Here is a 23592-nt window from a genome sequence, read left to right on the forward strand (position 1 = left end):
CTCTGGGGACCGCCTGTCTGCCAACACTTCAGTTCATTATGGTACAGCATTAAAATAAGGTATAAAAGTCTGCAAATACATTCTCTTCCACAAAGTAATAGCCTTCACCACATTTTTCTGATAAAACAGAGACCAGAACCAGATCTATTTATGCTGCTTAATAGATGCATAGCAAGATAAATATTTAATTACCAATTTGACACTGTTTATCAATGATGAGCAATACTCTCTCTACTGCATAGCTCTGATTAGCTCTGTAAAACACAGAACAGGATGAAAATAAAAAGGAATTTACAGTTATTGGCTCATCAGTCACGCGGATCCTGCACAGCTTGTTGAATTGCTATTTAGTGATTAGTCTTATAATACCTTTGTATCTGAATTAAATTCAGGACAGGCTCTGGGAATAAGCAGTAGATAATGCCTGGTCTAAAAAAAGACCTACCCAGTCACAGAAATTAACTGGGAATACAAGAAGCTCTATCTGTCATGAATAATTACATATTCACACACTGTTTGGCATTGTATAGTACTTTGTACATTCCAAACCACTGGACTAGTGAGTAGAAATGCAGTTTGTCTAGTAAATTAATGAAATTCATAAAAATATTTATGGAGAGAATTTCAAGATATAAGCTAGTCCTTTCTTCCTGGTCTGAGGTATGATTTCACAACCTCTGATTTTAGGTTTTCTACAATCTCCCTACATGGTAGGTGCCAGTGCTGATTATTGTTATAGTTTGAAAGCAGTATGTTTGTTTTACTTCTTTGATCACCGATTGAATTTTCTTCCAGAAATCCAAACATTTCCACAGGTCATGTTTTCTATACCTTTTACTTATTACACTCTCCTGCATTCTTCTTTCTTAAAATCTTGCACTTAAAAGTGAACTTTTTTTTTTAGTCAAGCAGAATGCAGCAACCATTTGAAATCAGTTTTAGACAGAGTAGAACAGTGAATATTTCCCCCAAGTTTACACACAACACTGAGTAATGTGTCTCAGAAAAGGTGTTCTTAGAAAAAATATCACATTCTCTGTCTTTGTGGACTAATACACCCCCTTAGAATTTTTTTGCACAGCTACTGGCCTCTTTATATTTGTGCATGTGATTGTTTCCTTCCTACCATCTTTCACTCTTCATTTAATGTAAATAAGTACAAATTTTGGAATATTCCTGTTTTCCTGTTCCCAAAGTTCAACTCATCCCTGATCGGTGTCATCCACTTGTGTGTTATATTTTGCTCATGTTATACTTCTCTATCATTTGTTACATTGCAGTAACAATTCGTAAAATAAAGCTCTTCTTTTCCTAGTCAGATCTGAGTTGAGAGAGTTCTCTAAAAAAACTTCAGTGAAGTTTCTCCTAAGCAATAAGCACTTTTTGTTCTGTAATGCGATTCTGACTAAACTCTAATATTTCAATATCAAAAAAAGTGAAGAACAGCAACATTTACTCACATGATTCGCAAGTGGTGGACTTACTGCACTTTCTCAACTTGTTTCTTATTTTAATCCACAGTGAATGTTGAAGGTCAGAAATTAGATAGAAAATACTTTTTAAAGCAAAAAAGAGCTGACATTCATTTGAATTAAATGGTTTTGCAGTACTAAGACAATATGCAGGATGGAGAAGTATGTCCTGAGCTAGAGCAGTCATTTTTTTCTTTTTATTATTGCTGCTTATTTTGTGATATCTTCTTTTTTTTATGCTGTGTCCACTTTCTGCCACATTTACCAGCTAGTTTTACATTTGTCCCATGTATAGACCGTATGTCTAATAAATCACACACCTTTAAATAACTAAAGACAGTGTAAGTATAATATGAACTCTGAACATGTCAGTAAAGCAACTGGATTTGCTGTGCAACCTCAGCATTAGATTTGAGGTAGGATTTTGTAAATCTGATTCTTTGGTAGTTTCTTAATAAATGTCCAGGGTATGCACTGTTGGAGCTGTGATTATAGACATAGTTCAGTAATACAATAGGTCTTAAATCCACTTCAGTTTATAAGTGTGTGAGATTAACTGTAATAGCTCAGATGGTATTATGTCTTAACATGCACGTTATTTCAAATAATCTGAACTAAACCACTGCTGTTTACACTGTATTGGTTGGCGGGGGGTGTGGGGGGAATACCAAATACAACCCAAAAGGTAATTTATTATTATAAGTATAGGCTATTTAGTCATTCTGATGTTACGTTCACAGGGCTGAAGATTGAGAGTTAACTTTTCTTGACAGTCCTTGCTATTAATGGACAGTGGATTCTATGAGCTAAGTCACTGCTTGGTCTGTGATGTTCAAAAAAATTTAGAGGCACATGTGGATGTTCAGTTTGGAGAGAAACAAACTGATAATTCAGGATGACTCATTTCAGATAAGAGAGACATGATGGTTTGTAATATTCCAGTATACACCTCTTTCCAACCTCTCATTAATCTTTCCATTGCCACCTCCATTGTAGTTCAACTCATGTCACCACTAAAGCGTTGGCAGTGGTATTGTCACTAGTTTGTACCTAAATTCTGTTATACTCAGCACTGCAATTAGTTGAATAAAGTCTCAAGATTTATTTTGTCTATATGGATGTTCAATTCTACTTGTGTACTCAGGCTGCACATAGGTTTCTAATAAATCTGTAATCTTGGAATGTTTTTCTTTTAGGAATACTCTGTTGTAAATGTGTGTATGTAAGAGAGAGTAAAGGTAGAGTATATAATTCTGTTATCTGACCCTTTCAGTTAACCTATTTTAAGTAATATTAGACTTATTGTAGATCCCAACATGCTAATAAGGCACTTAGGTAAGCAATGAACACTCTTTAGGGTCTGCCAGCTTTGGCAAAATATTTGTACGTGGTAGACCAGAATCATGACAATTCCTATTCCCTTGGGGTTTTTTTCCCACCTTCTAATTATTTGAATATTTCACCTCGATGAAAATCAAATCCAATTTTCTTACCTATCTGTGGTCATAAAACAAAGAGGAGCAAGGAAAATCAAACCTAAATAACTGCAGCAGAAGAAATATATACACAGAACATTTTTCCATGTTTTGTACTCAGCAGGTCTTTGAAAAGCAGCTCAGTAGGCTGAGTAGCTTTCACAGGCATTCCTTCTTAGGAATCGAGTGATGACTAGAATGACTCTTTGCTGTGTTAAAGTGCATGCTAGCTGCTAATTACTTTACTTTAAAAAAACCAAATTAAAAGGGTTTGTGTTTGTTGTCGTATTAAAAACTGCTGATGCAACATTATGGTGGTAGTCCAGCTGAGTAATACAAGTTGGAACAGCTATCCTGTGACCCCCAAAAAAAAAAAAAAAATTTCTTTACATGGGAAAGGTTTTTTTTGCATTCTATGTTGTACTGTTTGTTTCACAGTATGCACTTTCCTCACGTTAACCAGAACATTAGAGAGTGCTTTTGATTCACCGGTTCAAGATGTGTTGCAACAGTGGATCTGAAGCTTGTGGCATGTTAAGATTTTTTTACTTTCTGTCTTTGTCCAAAAAAAAAGCTTGTGAATGGATCAAGCAGAATAGGAAAGAAAAATAATAGAAGAAACTTGAATTAGGCTGTAATAAGGTTGATTTTCAACCTGGGCGAGATAAGAGCTTAGACCACATTTTGGGTACCCTGCTGCCTTTTGTGCTTTGCCTGTTGCAGGAGCAGTCTGAGGTGAGATGTATTGCTGTTTGCATTTTTACAATTCCACCATGTGATGTGTAATGATGGGTCTTAGCAGCTGTGGCTTGGACACACATTGCTCTCTTGGTCCTCTTTTGCACCTTCAATTTTATTTTTCTGGGAAAATGCGGAAGGTCAAATACTTTCTTGGATAGCTTACTAAATACCTCCCTCAGCTAAAATGGCAGAAGATGCCAGAAGGCACAGGTGACTATAGCTGGGAGGCTTCCTTCCTTTTCTGCCCTGCTTGTGACACTAAACATGTCACTGGTGCTTCATGTCCAGTGAGTCAGGAGCTGGGACTTGAATTAATTCTCAACCCTTCTGTTTGCACTCCAGTATAATGCACAGCAGGCTGCTCTCAGCTCTAGCATCTCACTGTCCTTTTGAATGGAACAGCTATGCTGACCTTTTAGAAAGAAAATGGATAGGGATATTTATGAAGTCAGAATTAATACAGATGTCTGAATTTAAGTAAATAAATTTGCCAAACAATAAAATGAAATAAAAATCAAAAGCAACCTGAAGAGGAAAAAACTGCTTTCATTTCACTGTTCTTTTTGAAAGTAAGAAATCAAAGACAAATGATAACATGCACACACCAGAATATTAATATGCAATTCCTCTTTACATCCTTTCTCATATCCACTGATTTTCTTTCCACTGAGAAATAGAACAATAATATATATCCAGAATATTGTATTTTCCTGCTTAGTTAGTAGGGTTAAAATTGCTATTTTTATTAAATGCTGAGAACTTCCTCATTTAGCATTTTAAATTCCATTACTTGTTTCCAAGGAGATAGAAATATGGAGGAAAATCATCGGGGACTCAGATTTGTAAGGTTGTTCTGTTTAATGACAGTTCAGTGTATCCTGTTTTAAGGAACAAAATAAACTTGGAGCTGCTGTAGTAAAGAGGTTGGGACTTGAATTTCATTTCTGTGCAGGCCTACTTTCTACTTCTGGATGTTGGAAGGGGATAATAAAATATTCAGATCGGGATTAGATTATCATTTAGTAGCTCAGCTGTTCTATTTTCTACTCTGAAGCAGGATAGAAGGTTTTCACCCACCCCTTGTAGCAGTGGCTTTCTCCTTACATTTCTAGGTATTTTTTGGAGGGCAATAATGGACAGTAGACCACAAATTATTTCTCTTCTGTGAGGAGTTCAGAAATACTAAAGTCTGGATGGTTATATAGGCATTTAAATATTATCTTTCCAGTTTTTCTTTCTGTTAATAAAATCCTAAATGAATCTGAAGGTTAACAGAGCAGTTGTCTTACCTGAAGTAGTCTTCACCACCTCAGTTGTATTTCTTAATCCTGTAAAGGAGAACTGGTATAGCCTCCAGGACCTGGTGTCCCCCACCTCCACTGAGCTTCGCTTCCATTGGTAAATGATCTCTTCTCTTGGGTAGCCATCTTATTGCAATGGAAAATACAGAATGCTTTGTTTCATAGACATTGCTAGGATTTTAGTGTACTTTGGGGAGTAAAAATACTATTTTCTATTTCTGGAAGAAACTGGTGAAGCATAGTACAAGTAAATTATAGATACATTTTTCTCAAGTTAGTTACAAGTGCCTTTCACTTAATGTCACATTTTATTTTATTTATTATACATTAAAATGACACTTGAGATAAATTTTTCAGACATGAGTTTTCCACTTCTGTGGACTCAATAGGATGCACTTTTGCCCATCTTTCAATTATGGCTAAAAAGTCTGCACCTGGACCAGGAATTTACACCTTAACCTGACTGCAAAATGTCAAACTCTTGATTCCAACCCTTGCAATAGTTGAACACTCACGTGCAGAAAGTATCAGGTCCTGAGACTTTGATGCGGAAAGTAAACTTTTCTACTGTTGTGCTCAGACATGAGCATGAATAAATCACATAGGTCCCAGAAATTGTATTATATTTTACACAGCATTCCTCAATGATATTTGTGAACAGATATGGTTCATGTTCTTGAAAATAAGGTCAAAATGAAAGTGAACAACCTAGGGCTATGTCTAGTTAAGAACATAACTCTCACTGACTCTTAAGTATGTAAATATAAATTTATAATTAAGTGATTCAGTGTGGGTCAGAAAAAGGATATTTCTAAAGCATGCTACTTACAGCTTGAAAATTCCAGGGGGCAGGAATGGGCATCCATTGGGAAGTTGTGTAACTGTAGCTGACACTCAGCATCAATTGTCAGCCTGAGGAGAAAGAGATCGGGATATACCGAACGCACTTGTGAAGTTTGTCCTGAAGGCTACATCATGGCAAGCTAAACCAGATTCTTACTAATATGGAACCTGACTACAAAATATGCAAATATGTAATGTGTGTGTATATATATGTATATATAAAAGCAAAAGTAAACTATTGATTTGTATGTATTAATGTGGATATTCCTGACATGGGAACATATCAGAGTCACTGATAAGCAGTGTTTCAGTGGTGGGTTTTTTTTGTTTGTTTTTTTTTGGTGTTTTTGTTGTTTTTTTTTTTTTTTTTATTATATAGGTCCTGATCATCTGCTTTCTGGACTGTTTAGTAGTATAAGCTATTAAAGTGCTGTTCCTATACTTTTGAAATGGCAGCATTACTCATGACTGACAAATCCATAAGTAGTTATACAGGTCATTTTATGAGCAGTGAAAAATCTCTGTGTCACAACATGCCATAATGCACTAGAGAAATGTATTTTATGTGACAAAAATTCTATTTCAGAAATGATGGATGTGAGTCCAAATTTAGACATCTGCATCCAAGACAGCCATGTAGACTACTTCATCACTAGTGGAAAGACACTTTGAGGATGTACTTAATATCATTCCAAAATAAGACATTTAAATTAAAGAAGTATGTACTTGAAAGGTGTTTCTCTCTACTGAATATTAGCAGAGTCTCCATGATAACTCAGTTGGTGCAGGTGCTATTGATCAGGTAGAGACATGTACTTTTAGAAATGCATAATAAGGTAAGATGTATCCTCTGATGTGCCTGCTAAAAACTCCACCATTTTTCAATCAGGCTTGTAATCGTTGCTAGCGTATACATAACCCTGGGCCATGAGCTGCAGGATATGTGGACTTTGGAAAGGAGGAAGGGTGGTGGTGGGGTGTGTGTGTGTGTGTGAGAGTGTGAAAAAGGAAAAGGAGAAAATGAACCAGCTCTTGCAGAGCCCTCTTCTCTTCAGAACAGAACTCCAGATCTGTGATGATACTAGCATGTTTCACTTCTGGATTAATCCAGGTTGAATCCGTACTGGGTCTTGCTGTGACTCACTAGAGCAACTAAGTACACGTTAATAACAGTTAACTCTTTCAAACTTCTGTTAGACACGTCTCTTTCTAATGAGAGAAACTGAGGAGTTTGAAGAGAAATTAACAAATTGAAGAGACAGTGGTGTTGCTAAGTACACATTTAACATTTCAAAAGTGGATTTAGGGTCTTCTTTATGAGACTGACTTTGATTTGCACTGGATTTCAATTCTGATCGTTCTCTTATCTCCTCTAGCAATGTAATGTGTAATGAATGTTAAATAACTATGAAATAGAACTCCTTTTTTGTTATTCAGACAGTTGCAACGTTAAAAGGTTGTCTTAACCAAAGCTTCCGGTCTAGTCTTTAAAGTTATAATGAGTGTACATTTCTTAAAAACTTTATTTCTGGCACCAAATAAAACAACAGTAGAAAAAAACCCCACAAACACTAAAAAAAATGCAGTCTAGAGTTCAGAGGGTCTTATCTCTAACATGTTTGTTTGTGTATTCTCATTTTAAATCAGAAGTTCTCTTCAACAAATGTTGCCTTTATCTCCTTTATATATAGAACCAAGTATTACATCACATGTAAGAAAAAAAAACCACCTTAGGATTTTCAAATTTAGGAAGTATCTTGTCACTGGGGATATGATATTTGAGTTAAATATTACATATGTTTCAATTAAATGTAGGTATATGCATAACTGAATTGTTGAAAAGATGGTTTATAAATGTAATCTGTCTTAAAAGAAAAGCTATACAGTGACAGAAATCTGGAGATGAGCATATCAAGTTCAAATTGCTGAAATTTTTAATGGAACAGAGCATATTTTTGGATTTTGGATTTGATCCTTAAATGACCAACACTTAAATCATAATCCTTATTTTCATATTTGAGCAATTAAATGCTTTTGCAGGGTAGAGCTTCACAGAGGTAAATTGTAATCAACTCAGAATAAGGAGCCTTTCACGTGTATAATACCTCCTTTTAGACCATCTATTTAATTCAAGTATATTTTGAATTTATTGGTTTAACACTATAAAAAGGTAACAGGCAATATGGACAAACCAGTGGCAAACAATAAAACATTACCTGGAAATGAATTACTATAACTATGCTTATAATCATGTTAGTATATGAACGTGATTATCGTGCAGCAAAACAGTACAATCTGTAAGAAGGAATAAAACCCTTTACTGTGCAAATATAAAATAAATTGCATGCAAGTAATATTTTCTAAATATGTCCTTTCTTAGGGTTGTATGCATACGTAAATGGGGGGGGAGGGGAAGCATGTTTCTTTAGGTTAATGTCAAATGACCTGAATCCACAGGATTTTTCTCTTTGTCTTTTCCTCAAGAAACTAAAATTAAAGTCAGGTATAAATACCTCAATGTGTACAAAACTCTGCCGTCATTCCAGATCCTGAGCATCCTATTAGGAGTTGTTATCCAATGCGCATCAGCCTTCTTGGAATTTCGGAAAAATGTATCTGGTATCCAAATCTTCCCAACCATGTTGCTGTTTAATCTGAGCACTTTTATAGTGCTGTTGAATTTCAGACGTCTGTCATACCACGTTTGGGCGAAAAATATATCAATTGTATATTCCTGTTGTGTTAACCAGAAATACTGATGAAAACACAGCACTCAGCATTTCACATAACTCCTGATATGCTTTCTTTAATTTCACATGAAAAAAATGTGCCCTACAGAAGATGGTACAAACAATTATGGTTTGTAATGGTTAGAACTGGTAAAAACAATTTGTTGTCAATTTTTGAGGGCAATGTTTACCAAAGATTAGTGTTTAAAAACAATTTATTCTGTTTTTTTCTCACTGACAGATGAAACTAAGGGGCAATTGAGTGGTATATGTACCTTTCTGCTTCTGTGTTTCCACACCTCAACCTATGCCTGTCAAGTCAGACAACAATTACTTATTCCTTTGGATCTAGGAGAGAAAAAAATTGAGCTGACTTGGCTACCTTCATTGCCTGTGGTCCCTAGTTAATATCAGAAATGGTGAAGTCTCACTTTCCCTGGTACCACAGGGCAGCCAGAAGCTGTAAAGGGAATTACGGAATGGAAAAGAACAACCTGAGATCTCTTTCTACAATGAAAACTACAAGAATGAAGTAGACACTGTGCTGAGCTAGAGCACTTTCCCTCACCTGTACAAAGATATAATTAAATTTTTCTCTAAGAACTTAAAAAAGAGGAGAGGAGAGAGGATCTAGGCTTTTTTCTTTTTCTCTTTTGGTAGTAAGAGTTGCAATGTCACTGGTGAATGGTTTTCCTTATTTTGTAGCAATCTGGAAATTCAGTTTTACAGCGGTTATTGCCACAAAGCACTTGAAAGTAGAGTATATAGAAGGGTGAAGATATGTTAAACTATTATTTTAATTTTTTTTTCACCATAGAGCTCAGTTTCCCAGTCTTGTAGAGGTTCATAGCTCATACAGTTCTTAATCCATAATAAGTGACATTTAAAAAAATAGGTATAACACAACATAAAACTGATGGAAAACTTGTAATGTCAGAAATGATGGAGGCTTTGTAACAAAGTGAACACTGTAGGAAAACTGGGATTCATTTACCTACCATATTGATAGCATTCACAGGCCCAATGCTGTTTACGTACATGTCAGTGTGAATTATTGTCGGTTTAACTGTAAGAGAAGTAAAAAGAATAGGTAACATGAATGAAAGTCAAAATCAAGTGCATGAAAGTCAAACACAAGTAAAAATTACAGTACTTCTCTTGTCTGACTATGGCTGCCTAACACTTAAATGTGTGTACACAATAAATAAAGATTTGTAGCGATGTCTCCAGTTTGAAATTAGTTGGAGCCACTTTGAGACAAATTCTTATGTCATTTATTCTGTCAGACCAAATTCACTTATGGTATAAGAACAAATACTGAAACGAGCATCATTATCTCAGAAGGAGTCATATCTGACTGAGAGTATGTATATTTGGTGTCAGGTCACAGCAACACATCTGACAAAACACTATCAGCAAAAGCAAATTTATTCTTCTTATGATGTTTTGCATTGCTCGTTTTACATTATAATGCCAGATGTGACATGACTGCTGTTGCCTGCAGAGATGGCTGTAGGTAAGTAACAATTTCATGAGCCCAAAGCAAAATTAATGCTCAAGGCTTTAAAACAGGAATTAAAAACTTTTACTTTTTTTAATTATTGTGTTGTAGCTTTATTTTTCTTATACATCTTGATTAAATCATGATTGTTTTTTCCCACATGCTTTTATGAATGCTTAATTCCTTTCTGTTCTCTAATGTCTTGTATTGGGAGAATAAGATAGGTTCCTCTGCTAGTTTACATTATATACATACATCGAAGGTTAAATACTCATCTCTCACTGTGAAAAATTCCTTAGTTTATAAGCCTTTATAAACTTGTTAGAAACAGCTTCCTTCATTAACCTTTCTGCTTTCCTCTGCCTCATCCATGAATTTGCTTTGTGTTCTTCTATAATCTTACTATTTCTGTATCCTCTTCTATAGGGGTATTGTCTGCCTGTTCTCTGCACTTATGGGGCCTTCTCACGCTGACTTTCAGCAAGTCAGGGTGGTTTATCTCTTTGAGCTCCTTCAGTAATCAGTGGAGAGGAAGATTCCTGCAAAAGGTGTTTCACTTCAAATAATACTTCCATTACCAGTCCAAGCTTGGATCTATATACTTATACTGGTTGTGAGAGAAGTCTAGAGAGGTTGGCCTTACTTGGCTGCAGTTTTCTTTTGTGAATCTCTTCCTCTCTGCCCCATTCCCCAGTTACTTTTTGCCCTGCTGTGCAAATGAGGGCCCATGCCGCATCCATCGGTGCAGACCTGCTGCTGCTAGGGGCTTTGTCTGCGTCCATCACATCAAGCAAGGGTGAGGCTGCATCACTCTCATTTCAGTCTCCTTTTCATTGCAATAATGCATTCTCAAATGCATTATTTGAGATTCCCTAACACCTTGCTTAGATATACAAAGAAGATGTAAGTTGCTTTTTCATTCCCCAAAAGTTAAATTCTTAACTTCCTATGTAGATGCATCATTACAGGCAGCCTGATTCAGCAAATCACAACAGACTTATTAGATGTCTCAGGATAGATTTGGCAGTCTTAATTTATGTCAGCTTCCAAAATCATGACTACTTTTCATGACACTGATGTTTAACTATATTGTATTTTATTTCCATAACTACTTTGAATGTATTTTGCTTCCTGAGTAGCATAATGTGGTATGAAAATTCTTTCTCATCACCGCTTAATCAAAAGTGGTCTAAAAAGAAAACCGACATACCTCCTATATCAGGTCTTAACTTGTTGTCATATCCTTCTAGCAAGCCATTTAAAATAAGAGTGACATCACTCTCGTGGACTTTAGGAGTCAAAACCCAAGTCTTATTTGACGTGTAATCTTCATAATCATCATCTCCCTTTTGGGTGGAACTGATAAAAAATAGAAAAAATGGAGATCCTTGAAAAATATGAATTTTTAGGCAATCTCTGGAGACAATACACGCATAATTCAGATTTTAATAGCACTGTACAAAACACTGAATAAACACCACCTGCTTTATAAAAGGAGACACACAGTCAAAGTGCCACAAAACAGTTGAGGTTGCAATCCACTTTAGCTACATTTTCTTTTAGTTCAGCTGAGATCATATTCTGTCAATTTTGAAGGAACATCAGTTCTTATCACCTTTGGCATACCTATTTTTTACTCTTACTGATCCAGGTAGGACCTGTTATGAAACAAATCTAACTGTCACTTAGCTTACACAACTCTCCACCAAAATAACACTTGGTATGTACACAGTGTTGTTACATTACTTCTCTCTGAAAGAACAATTTGATGCAACACATTACTGAGAAGACCAATTATTAGATTCATTCAAACAAACTGTCACACAGCTTTTCTCCACTCTGATGAGCTGAAGCTTATTGTGCATTTGGAAGATTCCGCACAAATTTTTGCCAAGGGTTTTCATTTTCACTTTTGCTAAGCAGAACCCAGAAAGGATAAAAAGTCTGCCTACCACTTTTTCTCCTGCTACTGAGTAGGATGATAGCAGATGTAGTATAATTCAACTTGGTTAGCACAGTAAAAAGGGCAAGTTTAGAATCAGAAAAGTGTAGACTAGCCTTAATGGATGTTTGGTTTTCTTAAAATCTGTGCATCAAGTTCTGAAGAACATATAAACTACTTTAGGATGTGATGTCATCAGATGCTTCATTTCAGAATGTCAGTGGTAATCAGCTGAATGGTGCTAGGCAACTCTTAAGTTTTTTTTGCATAATATGCCAGTGCTCTTCTTTCCTGACCTGCTTCCGGAAGAAAGTTTGAACACTGCTGCATATGAAATATCTTAATGATATGATAGATGTGTTAAGCTAGTGGGTGGAGTTTGGATACAAATGGGTCAAAAGCAGAAATTTAATTAATTTCCTGTTTCAGCCAGAATCTGTAGAGAGGTGAGGAAGAGCACAGAAAATTAGATTCTCATGGGGGTTGGAACTCATGGCACATGAGACTGAAAACAGACACAGCTGATCATGGTCATGTGTGCAGTAGAGAAGGGCTAGGCCTTCTAGAACTAGTGAAGTAGTCCCAAAGTCCCAGAGAGCCATTCTGTTAACGCAGATCTTTGCCCAGCTGAGGTCTTTTCCCTCCTCCCTACAGTGCTATCCTGCTGCCTCCTGCTTATAGCTACCCTGAGTGTATGACCTGAAGGCTTTCCCTGTCTTGGGCACTTGGGAGCTGTAAAACAACTGCACAAATACAGCTTAACTGTGCTTTAGCCTCTTTCTTCCGTATGGGTACATCCTAACAGAAGCGAGCCACAGCTCCTCTATCCATCTCCGCATAAGACTGCTTCCCAGAAGGTGCTGAAGGTACAGTGAAATTTGAAGCAGACTGAGACTGCACATAGGGCTGTGGCCACTAGGATTAATAGCATGCACAAGAGAGATGGTCTTGCATTGCATTGCATTGAGCTTGGAAGCTGCTGGGGAAGTTTCATTTATGCCTTCATTACATGTACCGAGTACCACTGCCTGCAGCCTTCAGGCACCCACCTAACCCTCCCCGTGCCAGTGACATGCATCTGGGAGATTCAGCTTCCCAAGTCAAGAATAGGCAACCCAACATTATCTCTTTTGGCTGCACAGACCTGAACCTGTAGCGTTTTACTGGCAATATAAAGTGGAGATTTAATTGGAAATATGCTATATGGTATTCTGCTGGTACTGACAAATAGGCCAGGATAATTAAATTGGTGGAGGAAATTTGTTTACTCAGCTGTCTGGACTTCAAAGCTCTAATTATAATTCAAAGGAATGCAACTGAAGCAAGGTTCTCCCTCCTGGAGAAAAAGAAATCTTTGCAAACAGACGGCACTAGATTATATGTTTTCAGTCTGTGCAAAGTGAAGGAAAAAAAGCCTAACTTTGTGTATAAAAAGCCATACCCCTGTTTTATAACCTATTTAAACATCCATTCTCCAAAAAGAATAGTTTTTCTGAATGGAAAAGAAAAAGTAAATCAAAAGGCAACATGTTCCTGAATACTAATGTGATGAGAAAGCTTCAAAAGTCAAACAGCTAGTTAGTCTAGTGTGGTGTACTGGACAGCACAAGATTAGAAGATGAAAACGTGTATTTTTCAAGGACTTGTCTGAAATCTGGAACAACCTCATTGAATGGCAGCCTGCAGACACTAAAATTTCCATTTTCTCTTGGTAATTATTTCTAGGAAAGAAACAACTATTTTTCTGCTCATCTGCCATTTCAAACTATTTTGGCATTCCAGTCTCAAAAACCCTGCAAAAGTTTTATGAAGTTAGTGTGATAGAGTGAGGAGAGGGAATGCAGCCAGTATAAATAGGGTAAAACACCACTGAATTCCAGCTTTTATCTGAATTCCAAGTGGTTCATAAGTTAGCATGGGTATCCAGTTGTCTACAAGTCTGTGTAAAACTGCGTACCAGCCAGGACAGTCAGAGGTGCATCTCTATCCAGATGAGCAGGGCTTTAGCTATCCAATGCCATTTATACTAATGAAAGTTATAATGACAAAGCCCCTTTCATCTCCATAAGATTTTCAGATCAGTCCTTCTGATTGTATCGCCTAAATTTTGCAAGTGCTTGTAATGTCCAGAACAAATTAGATAAAGCCCAGATTATACCCAAATACATACCGAAATCTGTTTTTATTTTTATGACTGTTAAAAATTTCAAATCTAGTAATACAGGTATGCAATGAAACACATATCTACCTATTTGCAAATTACAGTACAATTTTTGAAAGTTAATGTTCTGGACACTGATAAAAAATCTCACTGTTTGAGGAATTCTGACTTCTGCCATCAGTGTCATTGCACGATGTGTGCAAGACAGTTTCCTTACTTGGATAAAAGGTGGCTTTAGGGGGTAAAAACCCAAACTTGAATTTTGAAATTTAGAATAATCAGAGTTAGAAAGCACTTTTGCAGGTCATTTGGTCTAATCCCTGTTCAGTTTGCCAGCTAAGCCTGCGTGATACTTACGGATATATAAATGTGTATAGCCTAACATTCAGGAGTCTCTCTGTATGTGTCAAATTTCTTGAAATAAGTCTTCACATAGTAGATAGAGGGCACAAATCACTACTTGGTAAGAAGTATTTATTAATTTAGATCAGAAAGTGCATTAATTTGGACTACAGACATGTTTGTGGGGGGAATGGCAGCACAATATTCAGTCATACTTCATCAATTTTTTGATAAAATGTGAAAAGATCTATGGACTGGTATCTCCTCCTACAGCTGCATACAAACCACATTCTGCCACTGAGGTTTTTGCCGTGGCGGGAGCTAAAAAGAATTTTAACACATGTTTCTTATCTTCCTCACTATAAAGTAGACGTAGTAATCCTAATTTTGTGTTTAAGAAGCTGTTACTTGCTTTACAACATTTATATAGCTTATTCAGGCGCTTATCGGTGAGGTGTAACTTTAGTGAAAACTGAGCTTACACAAAGAGTTCAGGGCTGGATTCTCCATGTTGTTGCTACTGCACATCATCCATAAAGGTGCTAGTTTTTGCACTAGCATCTGGGCAACATTTAATCATTTATGGAGCAAGTGTAACCTCTGGGTAGAGAAACCTACTGCAGGCAGAACTGGGGTCACCAACCAAGGGATAAAGAACTAATAAAAAGATGCTCTGTTTCATTGGCATAGCCCCTCTTACAGACAACTTAGCATTGAAGGTATTATTTTTGTACTGAAAATATGTTGAAACAGTAGATTAGTTCAATCAGTCCCAGAGAATATCTCTGCTGAGAAATCACTGATGTGTTAGGAAAATAATTTTTTTCCATCATCTTTATTGAACCTTGTCCAGAAGACACAGCAGAGCCCATTAGTCAAAGGTTTCTTTAAAGTGCTAATACACTATTCTCTTAGCAGTCCAAAACCATGGAAGTTCACATTACAGTCTGGGTATCTTCAGCATGATTTCTTTTTTTTTTTTTTTGACTTCAATTTCCATGGGAATAAGATTGATACCTACATAAAAGTGATGATCACTTTAGTAAAATTTAACAAATAATGATATTAATAGTATTTAGCTGCCTTACATTATTATCCTTTCAAGCCCTTTGGCTTAAATTCTTTAGTTCAAAACAAGGGGTGGATTATCTCTTGCAAAACTAATGTGTTTTTGTTAATTGCTGACATAAAGTCAACATTATAACTTTTGATGATCTCTTTGCGGTTCCATGGTATCTCTATATCTCAGACAGTCTAATGTAACTTCCAGAAGAATCATATGTAGCATTTCTTGGAAAGACACTACCATATGTTGGTAAAGATACAGTATACATTATTTAAACTCACAGGCAGCAGTAATAATTTTTCAGTCTAAACTGAGGGACAGATTGGGCACATCTTATATCATTAGTGAAGCCGTAACTCACAAAGGATATCCCTTTGAAATAAGGTAAACATTTCCTAATCCACAGGAACATGAATTTACACTTGTTACAAGTAGTAGTAGGGAAATGATGCAAAAACATTCCATGACTGTTGAGTCTTTCAACATTCAGATGTGAGGTCATTTATCTATATGGTGAAAATCTCTATAATACCAGTGACTTTAATTAACAGATGCCAGTTTGTAGCTGCTGTGGCTTTGTCCTTTAAGTTTTTGAAATATAGAGAATGAATTTTAACTATTTATAAGTGTTCTATTAAGAAACTTCACACGAGTCAATTACCCCTGCTGGAATCTGCCTGCTATTGCATTGCTGTTTACAAGCAGAGTACCCTTAAAGTGCCTAAAGAAAAAGACCTGTAGCAGTACTGAATAGCCAACAACTAATTAGTTTAACTTTAATTAAAATTTGTCCAAAAAATATGCCCAACTTCATCTTTCATATCAAGTAGGTTATAGAAGCTACAGACCCTACAGCAAAGATTTAATAAACTACTCACACATAAAGTCTTCCACCAATATTTTTCCACCTCTCAGGGAAGAACTGAAACAAGGCCTGCTATTTTACTTAACAGCACTATTTAACTTAATGAATAGTCAAGTTAAATTCATTCTCTGATGTGCATAAAAGATTTTCCCCATCTACAGTTCATACATGCTCTATCTGGCTGTCTTCAAGGCCAGGCTGGATGAGGCTTTGAGCAACCTGGTCTAGTGGAAGGTGTCCCTGCCCATGGCAGGGGGGTTGGAACTAGATGGTCTTTAAGGTCCATTCCAACCTAAACTGTTCTATTATTATTCATGATGATAATATGATCACTGTGAGGGAAGGAGTATTCCAAGTTCCCACTGTGGATACAGAGATGATGTATGCAGATGTGACATGAGTATGTAGAAAATAAGGTATTTGCAGGAGATTACAGTGTCTGCAGAAATCTAACTATCTGTATTCTTGACTGCCAATCATATTTTAAGTGAAGCTATCTCAGTTCATATAATAAATGTTTTCACAAATCTCTGTGCTGAATTCTCTCTCCATGTTCATGCTTCTATTCTGTCCATTTGTATTGTGTAAATCCTAATGCTGTTAAATAGTTTAAATTCTAAGGTTGACCATGCTCCTATCTTCACCATAAATATGGTACCTATTTTCTCTTTTATGATTGTGTTCATCAAAATACCCAACCCTCACTTTTCTCAGGATTGTAAATAATGTAATATGAAGATTAATCTCGTCCCATGTTGATTCCCACGTCAGACATGGAAACTCAGAATACTGATTTGCTTAGAGAGGGGGCGATCCAATCACGAGTTTCATGAAAGGAAATGGAGACTGTGTTCAGACATTTGTGCTAAGACATCACAGAGGAAGTGTCTTGTCCTGATCCCTCCAACTAGAGTTCTGGTGCTGGTGAGACTGCAGTTCTGGTACCTGGATCAAGCTTTGTCCCAGAGGAGCCTGAAATAATAGATTAGCAGTGGTTTCAGAAAATCTTGTTTCAGACTTGCCCACTAGGAAGTATTAGCTGCATGGTGGTATGTTGGCCACCAGTCATGTAGTGAGGGAGGCTGAGAAAGAAAATACTTTTTACCTCTACTTAATGTTTTGGCTAGATTGCGTTTTAGGTAGGTCACCTAGAAGAGAGTTTATTTCCTGGGTAACTGCTACAACTATAATTCCATAAACTACTTAATTTTTGTAAAGTATTTAAAAACCTGTCATGAAATGATCGCTGCCTAAAAACAAAGCTGAGGTTTTTTGTTATTCCTAAGTCACAGAGGTACTGAAGTTTGCAAGAAAAAAATTATTAAAATATTACTACAGTTATCATAAATAAATTACTACAGCTGAAACACTGAGGTAAAGTAGGGAACACGCAAGTTTCAAAATAGGTGTTCAAGACCCAGAAATTACTAGGCTAACATAGGAGAATACTCCCAGTAGGTGTCTTTTCAGGCATCTTCAGAGTACATGAAAGCCCTAGATTGCCAGCAGTCAGCCACTTCTGAAAACCATGCCTACGTTCAGATTTAAAGGCCTGCCAGATTCCTGTGAACATTCACACTGTTTTCCACTGAAGGAGATGATACCTGGCAACACAGCACTTAAGTATCATTCTGTGGTTTTTACAGGCTGCCTCCTAGTCATTCAGCAACTCACAGTACCCTCACTGGTAACTTGTCAGCCATTTTGGGTAAAGCAGTCCAATTCTTAAATTTCTTCACAGATTTCTAAAATATTACATGGCAACAATGTTTTGTTATTAGTTGGTGTAAAACTGTCAGTCATAGCAGACTGGTTTATCTGACATCTTCCCCAAGGACTGCACTCACATTAGCTACTGCATCTTATCACATCATAAATTTTAGACCTTTGTAGTTATAGTTAAAGCATATATTTTCCATATTTGAAGATTCAGCTGAATGTGGCTACAGCAAGTGTTTACACGGAAAGGTTGAAAATTAACTTGGTTTAAGTCTTGTTTCCCTCCTATAAGTTTGTGAGAACTTTAAAAAAGCCCTTTGGAGTATGTTTATTGAGAGTGCTACCAATAAAACTTCTGGTTGGTAGTATTTACTGTATTTTCTAGCTCACTGTACTGAAAAACTGCACAACTGATGGGATTCAAGTTGTGAGTGACCATGAGGATTAATGTCCTTTTAAAAATATTTCTAGTACCAATTAATTGGGCTTATGAAGACTTGTCGTCAAAATTACCAGAAATTGTCATCAAAATGACCAGAAACAGGGACCATTGCTGGCTGTCTTGGCAAAGAACTAAAAGCTGAAATGTAACACCCGGTCTAGAATCAGTTTCTCCAGAAGGAAGTTGAGGCACAGGGGTTAAATGAATGGATAAAGGATTTTCGTCTTCAGATCTCACAAAACAGACAATGTAATTGACCAAAACTGAGTTACACCACAATATAAAACCTGTGAGCGGGGAGAGGAAATATATGCTACCCCCAGGGAGGATAGCAAAACTCAGAGGGATGAAACAAGCCTTTGTGGCCAGTAAGGAGCATGAGACATAATTGTAGAAACATGCACACATCATTCGTTTTGAACAGCCTGAGCTTGGAGTGCAGCATTTAGACTTATGAGATCTCTGGAGGAGTCTAAGATGTGATCAGATGATTCAGATAAGCCTCCATAACTTAAGATGATTATTTCAAAATTTTTTGAGCTAAATTTTGCATAAATATGTTTTCTTACATTTCATTTACTGTAGGTTATATAATCTACTCACACATCTCTGCTGCATTTACGGCTACCCTTTTTAGTGTCAAGTGAAGAAAAGCATTAGACAGAAAGCAGAGACATAAATTCAAATATTCTTCTGAATCCTAGTGTTAGCTTGAGTTGATCTTCCACTTTATTTGAAATTATCTGGATATATTTAATGGTAAAAGGTGTAACTTTGGAATTATATGAACCTCAGAGGTTTATGTTTTGGTTTACCTTTCTCTTCTTTTCACTTTTCTCCCTTCTTCTCTCAGCCCCTTGTCTCCTCTTTTTTTCATTTCTCTTAGAACAGGTCTGTGCATCTCTGCATGTGAAATCTAAGGCACTTGGGGCATGATTTCTGCCTGTTGCTATTACTCAGCTCTTGAAGATTTCCGCTATAGCTGGGAGAGCTCAAGAGAAGGAGTTAAGTTAATGGCCACCACTGAAATGGGATCCGACTAGGTCTTTTTTAGTGTGAGCTCTCTTCATTTTCTCCATCTGTGTTTTGTTGTATGTAATTGTCATCTGTTACTGTTACATGTAATTTCTCTTCCCCAGTAAGGTAGATTGCTTTTAGAAAAGGTTGCTCTAAGATCTCACCATAGATTAACGTGAGGAGAAAAAGCTTAATTCTGTTCTCAGTGAGTAAGATTAGGAAAACATGGATGCCTTCCAGTCATCTATTTAAACAACATGAGCTCAGAAACCCAATCCTATTGCTCAGTTAGATTTGAAAAATGAAAGAATAAATATTCTCGTTCTGTAATAACCTTTGAAGTACTCATATTCATGACTTTTCAGAATACTTGCACAACTTTTTTCTATATTTTGTCAGCATGGTAATTTCACCCAGAAGGAAGTCACTTCTGGAATCATTCATTCATGATGTAGTCATCTTCACATCATTATCTGTCAGTGTTTAAAAACAAACATGTGAGGTGCTAGAAATGTCAGCAGTTTTGCTTATTGACTAAGCCTCCTGGGAATTTTTTCGAGATTTAGAATATCTTTTTTTTTGTCTACAGATGTGAGCTTTAAAATTCAAGATAAACAGTATATAAATCCTCACTAGAATTAAACCTGTCAGGGAGTGTTTTCATTCTCATCTTATATGTCTCAGTACACAGCAAAACGCTATAATGTGGTGCTCTCAGTTTTGGGCTGGGGGTCAGTAACATTGACTACTTACCCCAGTTAAGGGACTAGTGTCCTTTTACTTGCTATGATAAGCCAAGTTATATCATAGTTGCATGTAAGTGTAAACTATTTTTACAGTATAAATAGGTGTATAAATGTGCCTTATTATTTGTGTTTAGTGAAGACTATGCCTGACGGTCAACCATCTTATTATGGAGGAGGAAACAATCACTAACCGTGCCTTTAGGAAATGACATTGCATTGCTGGTAATCACACTTCCATCTCACTTATGAGTAATGTAGTAGCTGTATCTTTGGTAAACCAAGGGGATCAGATAACCCTGAATGAGACAGTTAAAAATAATTTTGAAACCAGTATAGGTTTATTTTAAGTCTATTCTTAATTCTTGCTTCTTTCACATCAGTATAGGTTTATTTTGAGTATATTCTTAATACTTGCTTCTTTCACATCATGGAAGTATCATTACTGAAATGTTCACGAGTTAGAAATCCATCTTAAAGAAAGAGCTGAATGAACAGAAAATAGTTGCTTGATACATGTCTTTAATTAACTCATCGTGAATCTAACTCATTCACAAAATGAGTGTAAGCAAATGGTGAAAATTAAGCCATTTTGTGTTGGTTTTTTTTTTTTTTTAAACAATGCTTCTGGTTTAACTTCATTTTTAATGCATGGTAACCAATAGTAACCCATGTGTTCCCACATAAACCAATTTGTATCATGCAAGACGCTGTTTGCACTCATGCTTATAAAACAGACTGTGCAGGGGTGGATGTGGAATTTAGTTCTGATAACAGGGTAAATGTGTGATACATTAAGAATGTAAGTGGCAAGCTAATGTCTCTATGTCAGCTGAGTAGGAAAATTGTCAACAAGTGTGCCTGAATTTCCCCTATGGAATTTATGTATTTTAAGGAAATGGCCCGTGTTTGTTTTGTTATGGAATTCTGATGGGCTTTCCTTGGTGACTGGTACTATTGGGGTGGCTTCATGTCTCTTTCATTCTGTGGGGCATATGAACATCCTAGCTTCTGGATAAGGTTTGTTAGCACCTCTGCTGTAATATGCACCCATTCAGGGTTATTTAGCGGCAGCATCATCCCATGCCTTACCCCTCTGCACTGCATCCTGTGTCCACTTCTCAAGTCCTTTGCTGTCACACTAAGCTTGTAGTTGTATTTACATACACATATGTATGTAAGTAAGTAATTCTTCATAGTCCCTGCTTGTTACTGTTGTCTATGTAAAACTGTGTATGTTGTACCACACAAGTTAAACAAAAAACACTGTAGACACATGGTCAATTAGAGAAATTGCTGCGGAAGCTAAACCAGGTAAAACAAAGCTGTGGGCAGGTCAAGAAAAGTTCAGACCCAGCATGTCTGTCCAGCCTCTCTCCCGAGGCCTTGCAAGCTCAGTGCAAAGACTATGGCCTGTCATTAGCAGTGGCAATGTTGCATTGCAGGGCTACACACTACTGTTTGCAGATGTTCCTTCCAAAGTAAATATTGATGCAGCCTGGTACATCTTCCTCTCCTAGTTATGTCACACTATGACAAATGTTTTAGAACACAATTTCAGGAAGAAATGCTGGGGTACAGAGAAGGATGCGTACTTTGGATTTCTGTTCCATAGAAGGAAAATCTCACTATTAAGTATATTCAGTCTTTATGCAAGAACTTCAAAATCTTTTTCTTAAAAATGGTAAACTGTTTTAATGGCGCCAGCTAATAAATATGGTGACTCTTCAACTTTAATGAGAAGAAGCTATGTATGGGTTCACTCAGTGTCTTATTTCTCTCTTTTTGGCCTTTCTATCAGTCTCCAAGAAGCGTAAGGCACATAACATGCAAATTCTACCTAGCTCTCAAATTTTTGACATTTGAGTGGGCTAGGTATAATGATCGTTGCAAAGCCTATCTTCCTGTCCCTTATATTTAAATGTTACTATTAAGGTTAGTCAAAACACTACGAAAATAGGAGCAATTTTTATTTCTCACACATACAAACATATACCTCCCAGACTTTTCTTTATCCTCCAGAAATATTTTGGCATACCTTTTTTGACTATATCTCATCAATACAGTAGAATTTTATTTTATAAATTGACATTGTCTGATTATGATCAGATAAGTTTCTCTTTGTAAAAGGAAAGAAACTTTTAAAGAGAAACCTACTAGAAAATTACAAATAGATGGTATTCAGGGACACAGAAAGATAGATGCCTCATAACTCAAAAAGAGGGCAAAAATTAGAACAATAACCGAGTACAAGCAGAAGCTAAGAGTAGATTTGATTAATATGAAGAACTGGCTACAAGGGTCAGAAATAGTAGTAGACACAGCCATAAACATATTAAAAAAAATATTTGAAAATCTGCATTAGGAACCAAGTTTATAAGGTACAACTATTACCGATTTATTTCTGAAATTCCTGGAGGGCAGAAACCACACTAAGGTTGTGCCTTTCTCCAAGACGTAGACTCATGTAACTAGAGTTTCAAAATATGTTGAGTAATGGAATAATACAGTGTAGAAGATACTGCAGAGAATGATACAAAGTACAGAAAGATATACAGCTGTGAATATGTTTCTTTCAGTTCAAAAGATTATGTAAGAGGATTTTTTTTCCCTCCTTGCCTTCACTACAGCTCTCTACTGTGGCTAAATCAAAGGATCCGCTAAATGTGCTGCAGAGAGTGTTTCAGATGTAAACCAAAATGTCCATATATTTAGAGCACAATGTCCAGGTCTCCAGGAGGTTCCCTTCTCTGTTTCTTGGAGCTGTGTGCTGCATCCACCATGGCAAGACAGCAATAAGTGTTAAAGGTGAACAGATGCAAGACAAAGCACTGATAGGCAGTTGGTACGGTCTGACATTAATGTGTCATCTTGAACTAGTTCATTCGTAGCTCTGGGGGCTCTGATTAAGAGATATGACCACCAGCTTCATGTGGTGTCGTTTGGAGGTTGTGCTGTTTGTGAGCACTAAAGCAATATCCATGAAGATATTCAGGGTAGCCACACAAAGCATCATGGCAAATAAGAATAAGCTAATTGGCAAAATGCAGATGGTTTCAGCCCCTGTTTTCTATGGGTACAGGGAAGGTACCGTGATGCTTCAGAGATTTTGTTGGTCCTTTGTGGATCTTGTCCAAACTGCATAATCAGAAACTTTTTAAAAACAAAGTCTTTCCATGACTGAAGCAAGTGCCACATGGGACCATCAGGTGAGGATGAGGACTAGACAATTT

The 23592-nt window shown here is 36.6% G+C and overlaps 1 protein-coding gene across 1 annotated transcript in view; it reads right to left on the reverse strand.

Moving 5' to 3' along the window:
• GABRG2 (gamma-aminobutyric acid (GABA) A receptor, gamma 2) overlaps positions 1–23592 on the reverse strand; it is a 67140-nt gene that overhangs the window by 30927 nt on the left and 12621 nt on the right. The window contains exons 2-6 of the mRNA XM_010148457.1: positions 11273–11421; positions 9560–9627; positions 8346–8566; positions 5819–5901; positions 4978–5115 (exon numbers count right to left, since the gene is read on the reverse strand). Of these exons, the coding sequence (XP_010146759.1) occupies positions 4978–5115; positions 5819–5901; positions 8346–8566; positions 9560–9627; positions 11273–11421 (659 nt within the window). The remainder of the gene's footprint in view (positions 1–4977; positions 5116–5818; positions 5902–8345; positions 8567–9559; positions 9628–11272; positions 11422–23592) is intronic.

This window comes from Eurypyga helias, unplaced genomic scaffold, assembly GCF_000690775.1.
Source record: "Eurypyga helias isolate BGI_N326 unplaced genomic scaffold, ASM69077v1 scaffold7533, whole genome shotgun sequence".
NCBI classification, from domain to species: domain Eukaryota; kingdom Metazoa; phylum Chordata; class Aves; order Eurypygiformes; family Eurypygidae; genus Eurypyga; species Eurypyga helias.